At 48.7% G+C, this 10,628-nt stretch overlaps 1 protein-coding gene across 1 annotated transcript; it reads left to right on the top strand.

The window, feature by feature from the left end:
* Positions 1-4,722: 4,722 nt before the first annotated feature.
* Positions 4,723-10,543, top strand: LOC126520693 (solute carrier family 22 member 7-like). Its single transcript, XM_072286820.1, has 3 exons — positions 4,723-6,126; positions 6,364-6,416; positions 7,328-10,543. Exons 1-3 carry the CDS (start codon positions 5,760-5,762, stop codon positions 8,975-8,977), a joined length of 2,070 nt encoding a protein of 689 aa, XP_072142921.1. The 5' UTR covers positions 4,723-5,759; the 3' UTR covers positions 8,978-10,543.
* Positions 10,544-10,628: the final 85 nt, after the last annotated feature.

Below are 10,628 nucleotides of genomic sequence, written 5' to 3'. Positions count from 1 at the left end.
TCCGTAGAACAGACTACTTTGATGGTTTATTGGGTAAATCGGGCAGAGTTACCATTGCAGTTGACTTTAATTCACATCATATCACGTGGGCTTACCGCTCAGATACAAGTGGTGATCTCCTGTTGTCATGGTTATCATCAAAAAACGTTCGCTGCTGTATTATACGGACTGTCACATTTATGCGCCGAGATTCAAGGTCCGTGATTGACCCAACCCAGGCAGCTGCTGGAGTCAGCGTTACATCATGGACATCTCTAGCCAGTGGGACTCCCAGTGATCGTTGCTCTGTTCTTTTTTCTATCATGTGTTCCCCACAGAGAGTCAGGGATAAAGCGTTGAAACTTGTCAACAGCGGTACATATAAAAAGGTTGTGAAGTCTGCTATTAACTCATTAACTTCGCCTGAAAAGGCAGAGCGCGCGGAGCAGGTCTTAATATGCCTGACTGACGCAACAGAACAGCCCACATTCACTGTAGGAGTTTAGAAAAAAAGAGGTTACCCGTGGTGGAATAAAGAATGTGAAAGGGCATATCGCCTTAGGAAAGCTGTGTGGAAGAGCCTTATTCATAACCATAGCCCCCTAAATAGGGTTAACTACAAATTTTATGCGGCCTCCTATAAGCGGACAACTGCGAAAGCTAAGGATGATTATAACACTAATGCAAACACTTGCTTATCTGAACCAAAGAACAGGAAAGCCCTTCACAGATTCATGGAGCACAACAAGAAACCTTCCGTCTGCCACATTTTGAACTCCGTTGTATTGATCACAGTGGAAGCTAAGACTAATCTTCAGTGCATAGCGCGTGGCCTTGCATTGTGATTCCAGGCACAGTGCTCAGATGTATTCAGACTTCTGACACAGTGCAGAGGCTTAGAAGAAAACTCGTCGGAATTTCTATATGCCGTAGCTTGTATGAGATCAGCAGCTCCAGGTTATGATGGTATATCTGTTATCATGCCCAAATTCTTGGCAAATAACTTTACGGGAGGGTTGCTAAATATTGCGAACATTTCCCTCGAGAAAACATGGCTACCTTACGAGTGGAAGACACCTAAATCATCTTGCTTCTAAAGATCACCGGGAAAGGGCTTGGTTTGTACAGCATTCAGCCAATCACTGTAACTTCTAATTTGGTAAAATTAATTGAAAGAGTTGCTTATATTCGTCTATTTGAGCACATTTCTAAACTTAATGCATTAAGACCTGCTCAGATTAGATTTCGCAGCGGTTGTTGTTCTATTTAGTCCGCGCATATTTATTTAGAAAGCAAGATACGGTTAGCTAAGACCCTCGTAACATTACATGTTGCCAAAGCTTATGAGAGCGTAGAGCATGGAATTCTGATGAATAAACTTGCTGCCTTAAACCCTCCATCGTATACCATCGCTTGGATCAAGGATTTCTAGAACGGAAGAACATTTTATGCACAGGTGGAAAGCATCATTCTGAGTGGTTCTCCCAAACCAGAGGTGCACCTCAGTGTTCAGTGCTTTTCCCACTATTGTTTAATATACTACTACATCATATTCCAATAAGGCAGGATGTCACGGTTTATGTGTATGCGGATGACATTGCATTCTTTGCTTTCGCTAAAATATTCACATGCTTTACCAAAAGTTGCAAGCGTATTTAAATCTTCGTGTGGTCCGGCTGGATAATTTGCGCATGGTCCTCAACATTAACAATAGTGTCCTTCTTGTATTCCCTGTGCATCAATCTGTTTCCTTATCCCTTGCGGATCAGAATCAACTGATTCCGCAGGTGTACACAATACCTGGGAGTCGTTTACGATCCTGACCTAGACTGATGTCCTCTAATAAGAAACGTTGTGAGAAAAGGTGAAATCGCTCTTGGTCGGTTGACGAGAAAATGCAACAGTGAGTTTGGTATGCGTAGGGATACTTCACATTTATCGCGCTTATGCAAGACCCGATCTGAAATTTGGTTGTGTGCTCATATCTGGCTCTCCAAATTATAAGTTGCAACATTTATTTATGATGGAGAGATGGGCCCTACGTCAGCGTCTTTGAGTTCCTAATATGTTTCGTCCCATTGTTGGTTGGAGAGTACCAAGACCAACAACGCTATCCGGCTCATCAGCAGAATTGCAAGTAGACACACGGCCTCAAGGAACATAATCTCACCAAACTCATACACGCGTTCGTCACCTGTCACTTCTCATATGTTGCGGCAATGCTCAATTGGTCACGATCCGAAAGAGACAGACTTAATGCCCAAATCAGAAAGGTCACCAAGCAAGCCCTCGGCATTCCGACCAGCACCAGCAACGAGAAGCTGGTGCACCTGGGCATGCACAACACCCTGGAAGCAATTGCCGAAGCCCAGCAGCGCGCCCAGCTTGCTAGGCTTTCGACGACGCCTCCGGGGCGCACGATCCTAGGGAAGCTAGGCTTTGCTCAAGGAAACATAGAAAAAGACTTTGCGGACCTTCCACGGGACATCCGTGCCAAGATCACGGTACGACCTGTGCCCAGAAACGTACACCCCGAAAACAACAAGGGCAGACGACAAGCGAGAGGACAATTCCTCCTTAACCAAGCCTCGGCGAACCGCGAACGCTCAGCTTTTGTGGACGCGGCTGCATACGCGGGAAAAAAAGCTCTCGCAGTGGCGGTTGTGGATGGCCGCGGATCCACAAGACATGCAGCCACGGTAATCGCAAGGAAGCCTGAACAGGCCGAACAGGTTGCGATCGCTGTTGCGCTCACCGATGACAATCTTTGCCATATCTACAGCGACTCCATAGCCGCTATCAGAGCTTTTCAAAAGGGCACGGTCTGCGCACAGGCTCTCAGAATTGTTACAAAGAAAAAGAAAGATTAAGAAACACGTCATATACTGGTTTCCGGCACACTTAGGACCAAAAATCGGCGACGTCCCCAACCTTAACGAGGCGGCACACGAGGCTGCGCGCGCGCTTACAGACCGCGCTACTTCACCCGACCACTCGGAGAACAAGGACGCCCCCACTACATACAATGAAATCACTAAACACTGCTACCTACAACGTAGAGAGTATAGCACGCCACACCGCACGCTCACTCGAGCTCAAGCGGTTACACTCAGAATGCTGCAAACAGACACATACCCCACGCAAAACAGACTACACCATTACATGCCTGAGCTCTACGACAAGTCTTATTGCACCAATTGCAACAGATCCCTTTACGTATATCATTTACTCTGGCCGTGCTCGCAAGCTCACGTAAACTACGAACAGGACAAGCGCAAGTTTGAAGAAGCAATCCGGAGCGAAGAACTCGCTCCCCAACTCTGGGCCGTCCAGCAAATCCACGACGCCGCCAGGAAACTCAACCTCCCGGTTCCGTCGTGGGAGACGCCCACTCCATGAGAGCCCAAAGCTTTCGTGGCCTGCAGGACCTCTAATAAAGTTTATTTTTTTCCTTCCTTCCTAAATATGTTGTGAACTCTGTGCTGTATTTAGAAGCAAACATGCCAGATTTAGCGTCCAGATTTCAGCTGATAAAGGTAAAAACTTTTCTTAGAGCATACGAACATGTTCCCAGCACAAGTTGCCCGGTGTTTGTCGTGCAACCGGCACTATATTTTTTTTTATTCTATGTGGCCAAATACAAGCTCCCACAAAACGTGTTTACGCTGACTTTTAGCAAATATAAACGTTAACCTACGATCATTTCAATGTGTCCCTTCAATAAAAACATATAACACTTGTAAGTTAACGTCTTTCCAAAGAATGCTAAATTCATAGCCAAACAAACACTAGTTGGACTCTGGAATGAGTAGATGGAATATTTTCCCTGATACAATGTTGTGTCCATAGACGCCTCAGTAAAGGATGAGAAATCAGCAGTAGGCATTTGCTCTCAAACATCATCATTTGCTCATTGAGTTTTGCAATTCGTCTTCCCGATTACACTCCAATTTATGTGGCTGAATTCATGGCCATATGCATGGCTGTATACAAAATTCCGAAAAATGTGTCACGTATAATATTGCTCGCAGACTGGCTGTCAGTTCTTATGCCGCTAGAAAGCTCAAATAATTCACTATTGCAGCGACCGATACACCTTTTATTCCACATCGTGTTAAAGAAATTTGGTTTTGTGAATACCTGGACATTGTGGACTAGCACTTAATGCGACGGCGGACCGCTTGACAAAGGCAGCGTTGGTGGGCCAGTGAGTTTCTTTATACCCAGCCTTACTCTGCTAGCCGTGACAAGATTACAAAGGCGACAAGTCCCAGGTAGAAAAAATGAACCCCTCCTTGCTGCACCGGGTTACGAACGTTTGGCGTTCGTAACTACAAATTCCACCAACACAAAAAAAAACCCGAGTGCGGAGCAGTGGGAGAGCCGGCTCACCAGCTGCGAGCTCGCCGCCCAAAGGGCAATGGGGCAGCACGCAAGCGAAGCAGCGCAGCTCAGTGGAGCCCTGGACTAGGGGCCCAACCCTGCCAAGAAGGTCAAGCGTCTGCAGCGATGAAGACGAAGACCGAACGCTAAACCCTTAATGGACCAAATAGTTTTCTCTCTCTCTCTCTCCCCTGGAATAGGCGGTCATGTCCACCTCGGCAGTGCGAAGTTTCCATTACACTATTAAGATGTCGAATACCGCAACTAAATCTGTACATGAGTAGGTGCGGTTTAGCACCATTGAACCTTTGTGCAGCATGTGGCGATATAGAATCACTGGACCTTTTCCTCCTCTTTTGCCGAAAATTTCGTAAAGAAAGACTTAGAGCAGCCCCTATCGCGTATGGGCCTTCCTCTCTCGGGGATTAGCATTTTATCTTTTGGGGCAAGTACCCTCGGCCGAGCCCCAAAGGAAGTGTGTCAGATAGTACACGAGTACGTCAGTGGGACTCACGTTAAGCAGATTTTCCTCATTATAAACACTGAACCCCGTTATTTTCATAATATAGCATCTTCGTCATAATTGGTATGACCGCTGTTCAAGAAACGGAAACGGAAAATAATTTACATTTACTATTATTTAAATATTGATAGTACCGATCAATAAATTAACAGGAAGCAAGAAGCTCATGTTATGTTTCCACTGAGAACCATGGCCAGTCCCCCCTCGTGGGTACGTGCCAAAATTTGAATAAATAAGAAGAAGAAGAAGAAGAGCCTGGAGCCGGTTAATCAGTTCTTAGTTTCAAGAATTGATTGATCTTTACTTTAGTTTGGAAAATTCAAAAAGTAAAGGCACGAATTCACATTTTAAATTTTACTATTATTATCCGTAATTTACCTTACTCAAGTTTAAGTGCATCCACCTTTCTCTCTTGTTTTTTTCTTGTTTTTTTTTTTTTTTTTTTTAACCATTCTTATCACCGCAAGGCTTACTACAGTATTGATCAATACTTTATTTCATGTATTAACATTTCATTTTGCATCTTGGATTATTTTTTTTTCCTGTGTTATTTATTTATTATCCAATTTATTTTATTTATTGAATCATATTACCACCCGATTCGTGGCCTATCCCCCACAGTGGGTTTGTGCCATTTGTTGAGGATTCATCATCATCATCATCATCAATCTCTGCGAAGCGATTAGTGCTAAGAGTGCAGCAGCTCCGTTGGCCGTACCGACAGCGTTGTCAACCGCACCAACACAGATCAGTGGGACGGGCGCGGTATCAAGAAGGTCAACTAGTGAATTAGATAGCTTGCAACGCGGTCACAGGGATAATTATTCCGCGTTCATCCATTCACTGTTGTCACGACGACGGCACGTTATACGAGATGGACATTTGCGACGACGTCAGCGCCAAGACAACGACCCCGACTACTGTCCTGCAGGGCTTTGTCCACTCCGAAACGCGGGACATCATCCAGGAGAACGTCTACGTCATCTTGGGCCACGGCAAGTTCCAGATGCAGGTCCTGCACTGCGCAATGTTCTCCGTGGTCGTGCTGCTGCTACACGCGTTCGCCTACCGCGTCATCGGCCGTTCCGTGGACCACTGGTGCCGGCCGCCCGACTATCTGCGCGACATGCCGGTCCAAGAGTGGAAGAACGTGGGAATCCCCGTGCTGGCCGACGGCAGCTTCAGCAAGTGCACCGTTTACGACCCGCCGCTTCCGGTGATAGCCTCTACCTCTGTTCATAGCTAGCTCATCCTTGGAACGCGACTTTCTGGGCTCAGTATTTGTCACTATCCTTATATCCCGGCCCATGCCCGTCGCCGATAATATGTTCGCCCACTCCCCCTTTCCCCCACAATACTTTTTAACGATATATCTTTCTTGGAAGGGAGCGTGGCGTGTATCGTCGAATAAGTGCTAAAACCGGCCGAAAGTGAGGAGAGGGATGCATTTTATAGTGAGCGCACGCATTTCGTTCTAGGGAGAGTCTTCACGATGCCACAGTCTTGTAGTCTGTACTCGTACAGATATGTGGTAACAGGACCTCTGTTTTCCTATATTGGGTAGAACTGGAATAGAAAATACTTCCATATCAGCAGCTGTACCATGTCTTACTGACTATGGAATGGTCTTCCTTCCCAGCCAACGCTCTGACATCGAGGTGCCGGCTGGGCTCTCCGATAGTCATGCACGGCCCTTTTACAAAAAAATCGGCTCCTCAAAGCAATGCGGAAATCAAGCTTGAAGCCTTCACAGTCGCACTGTAGAATGTCCACGGCGATCGAAAGCGCCTAACGTAAAGTGCATGTAGTTGAATATCTAGAACAGCGGCAGCTCATCAGAAACGCTGGTTCATTAACTTAAGCGTTCGGCTATCGCTGTTAGGTAGTTAGTGTGTATTGCAGAACGCTTCTAAATTGCGTCGCACACTGTCAATTTGATGTCAGACATGATGTCAGATATGGCATACATGTCTGTCTCCTGCAATTTTCTTAATAAAACTATATAGTTTCCACGTGCTCATAGGCGTATATATTAGCCCAGCCAACACTGCGTAAAAGCGCGCATGCTACGTACTTTAAGAAAAAGTTTCTTGTTATATCTGCACTCATCTTGTACATAGAGTCGTCACGGGCCGTTCATGCACGGGCCACACTATAGCAACGTACACTCTGCATTGATGTGAAGGTACCTCGCTCAAAGCGGAATAATTAAGCTATATCCTAACTTCGGGTTGACCTTATCTGAAATGGGAACATTGCAGGACAAAGAAACTAAAGGACGAGCAAAAGTGATTAATGTTGTACACTTAATCGCGAAAACAAGCGTCGTGAAGACGCTTCAATTCAGTTCAGCCAAGTCTAAATTTGTCACCTGCACGTTTTCAAGTCGCCGTTATACTTTTGCAATAAAGCTAGCCCATCTCTTCGCACAAGTGATCGAAGCCTTTTCTCTCGCTGTTCCCACAGGAAGGGAACGAAGAGGAACGCCGCAAAGTTCCCTGCCACCGGTGGGACTACGACATCGCGAACAAGGCAGACAGCGTTGTCAGCCGCTGGGACCTGGTGTGCCAGAACCAGTGGCTCTACTCGCTTTCTTCGTCCGTCTACACGCTGGGCGCGGTGCTGTTCGTGCCACTGGCCGGCGTGGTTTCGGACCGCGTGGGACGCAGGCCGACCATCATGGCGAGCGCCATCACCATGCTTTTCTCCTGCCTCGGCGCGGGTTCGTCGCCGTCCTTCGGCGTGTTCCTCGTGGCCCGCTTGATGGTTTCGGCCTCGGCCAGTGCCACTACCCTGCTGGTGTTCATCGTACTCTACGAGGTGACGGGCAACTATCGACGCGCCCTCTACGGTCTCCTGAGCACAGGCGTCGGTCCCACCGTGACGCCCGCTGTGTTGCAGGCCATGTCCCTGTTCCGTCCTAACTGGAAGGTCTCGCAGGCGATGCTCGCCACTGCCACGGCGCTCGTGGTCGCCTGGTGCTACTGCATCGACGAGTCGCCCGTCTGGCTCCTGGCCGTCGGCAATATTCGCCAAGCGGAGCTCACCGTTCTGCAGGGAGCCAGGTACAATGGCGTCGACCTTGGGAAAGCCAGGGCCTCATTCAAGGCCTTCAGGAAGCAACTCGAAAGGCCGGACGTGGCCGCGTCTGCCGGACCCGGGGACGGCGGCAGCCAGGAGAACGTGCTGCGCGTCGTCAAGTTTCGTCGGCGAGCCGCGTCCGTGCTCCTGTCCTGGTTCGCCGTTTCGTTCGCCTACTATGGCACGTCCTACAGCGCCATGTACATGGAGGAGCACTGGGAGTTGACGGGTCTCCTTCTCAAGGCGCTGCTGTTCGCCGCCGTCTACGACAGCATGACGAGGCGGGGCCAGCGGGCGACTCTGTCCGGCGTGCTCCTGCTGCTCTGCGCGTCGAGCGCCGTGAAGACGGCCGTCGTCGCGTGGAACGTCAGCGTTGCCGTCCCGCTGCTCAAGATAGTGGTCGAGGCCGTCTCGGCTGCCGCCGTGTGCGTCACCTACATTTACACCGCCGAAGTTTTTCCCACCACCATGCGGAGTAGGGGACTGTGCGTGTCACACACATTGGGCCGCATGGGCGTGCTACTGGCAACGTGGCTCAGTTACGTCGCCTACCACGGCGTCTCGCTGTGGCTGAACCTAGTGACGACGACTGCGGCCTTTGCGAGCGCACTGGCGATTCAGTGGCTTCCCGAAATACTCATACAGAGGAGGAAGAAGAAGGGTGAGTCCGCGCCTCCTAAACCGTCGGCCACGGTAGAAGATCAGCGGGAGGAAGCCCCCAAGACGACCCTAGAAGAGGAACAAAGAGCAGTTAAGTGTGAAAGCGGTGGTAGCCCGAGTGGATCGTCTCCATCGAAGGCCGAATCGCCGCCGGGCATAGCGCGGGCAGAGCTCGTGACGCGGTCTTCCGCGATAGCGACGCCTTCGCCGTCGTCGCGAGGTTCGCCGCAATGCGAAGCGTCGCCGACGGCGGCGCGTCGACACCGCATAACCAGTGCCGGCAAGAAAAGTCCCAAGCGCCGGAAAGGCCGCTCAGGCACTCCGTCGCCGTCGAGGTCGCCGCGGTCATGACCGCGACGCGTTGCATGCCGTCGCAGTTATGGGTGTGAGAGGTTGTGTTGCGACTCATTTTCCTTCTTCCTTCAACATACGCTTTCGAACTAATGTGAGTTAAACGTTTCGATGAAGGCTTTACCGCAGCTCCATTTTGATTCCTTTCAGCCCACGCAAGCTCGGTTTGTTCGGGTCGTGTCGTGTTCGAGAATCCCCATGAGCACTCTTTTACATAAATTCGCCTAACTTAGCAAGGTGTACGGGATATAAATGCCCAACATCGCGCTTTGGTTATCACCTCACACCTTACAGCGACGAAATAGTTACATTGACTGCACGCGCGCTACACGCTTGTCGCCAAGCTTTCGTTCGTGCCTCTCAGGTCGGCTTCGCTTGGTGTTGAGGACTGTCGTTCCATGTGTACTGTGTGAAGAGGCTGGAACATGTTTTATTCTTTCTGGCGCACTGTGCGACTCTCCTTATTTTTACACCTGTAGCCGCACCTCCTCATGATACCTCCTTGACGTTCCGTTTACCATTCGCATCACAGCAGGGTTTCTTAATGGGGAAAATAAACGTGAAAATCTGCAGAAAATGCAAATTATACTATTTTACATGGTGCTCTGTTGATTCGAGGGATTCAACTAGGCGTTAAAATAAAAGTTATTTCTCTCTCTTCCCGAAGCGTCACTGGGACCATCAGAGACGTCGTAATGGAGGGCTCTGGATTAATTGTCACCGCCGTAGGGTTGTTTAAAAATCTAAGTCCATGAGCGTTTTATTTTTATTTATTTATTTTTTTTGCATTTCGCCTCCGTCAAACTGCAGCCTCTGCAGGTGGTAATCCACCCCGCAACCTCTCGCTTGACCATGGCAGGTCAAGGTATTCTACCGAGGCTTGCCGCCGTGGTCCCAGAAGGGGGCGACAGCAATTCGAAGGATAAAAATTACCGCCCCTTCCAGTCCGTGAAGATTGTCGAACAGTGAAGCTGTGTTAGTTGACCCAGAGTATTACAACATGCAAGTCAAACTTCGCAAGCAGTCTATATTGTAAATCGGTTGTTTACCATTCTTTCACCTCATTCTCGCTTTTGCGTGCTTCGTGTGGTGAGCCTGCTTTAGGAGTGCTGTTTTTTTTTCCTTTTTTGCACGTAGCTTGTTTGTGTTTCGCGCACTTTTTTTTTTTTCGAGTGCAAGCTGCTCCGCCATTTCTTTTGCGTGCCGGCGTGAGAGCAAGGTTTGGCGTGAAAGAAAAACCATCTGATTGTTTTTTTGTTCATGTTGTGTGTAATGTTGTATTGGCTTGTTCTTGTGTTGTCTCTTCTACCGCTTGATCTTGAGCTGCCGGTTGTTGTGTCTACACTACTCTGTGGGCCTCCTCCGCTTGCAGTGCTTTGTCTGGAGACGTTGAATCTTGCATTGCTTGCTCTTGAGTTGACGGCGTTTACATTTCACAATCACAGCCTTGTGTTTCAAAATTAAATCTGCCCGTCACGTAAGACAATGAATGGGTCGTACGCCCTTGAGCACTGCAATAGCTCATACCCCCTTAAAGGCGGCCTCCCCATTACGACGACAGAAAAGTGAAATTCTACACTGTAATGACGAGTGGCAACGGAAGCAGCTGTGGAAGACCCATCAAGCCAGCTGTGGAAGAAGACGACGCTCG

The sequence above is a fragment of the Dermacentor andersoni genome, chromosome 3, assembly GCF_023375885.2.
Source record: "Dermacentor andersoni chromosome 3, qqDerAnde1_hic_scaffold, whole genome shotgun sequence".
In the NCBI taxonomy this organism is placed as follows: Eukaryota; Metazoa; Arthropoda; class Arachnida; order Ixodida; family Ixodidae; genus Dermacentor; species Dermacentor andersoni.
The sequence above is the reverse complement of the archived record's forward strand: the minus strand, read 5'-3'. Positions and strand labels throughout refer to the sequence as shown.

Excerpts from the sequence above, each read along its gene's own strand:
- LOC126520693 (XM_072286820.1), top strand. The coding sequence starts at position 5,760 with ATGGACATTTGCGACGACGTCAGCGCCAAGACAACGACCCCGACTACT. Across the intron at positions 6,127-6,363 it reads AGCCTCTACCTCTGTTCATA|GGAGAGTCTTCACGATGCCA; the intron begins GCTAGCTCATCC and ends ATTTCGTTCTAG. Across the intron at positions 6,417-7,327 it reads TGTACTCGTACAGATATGTG|CCTTTTCTCTCGCTGTTCCC; the intron begins GTAACAGGACCT and ends AAGTGATCGAAG.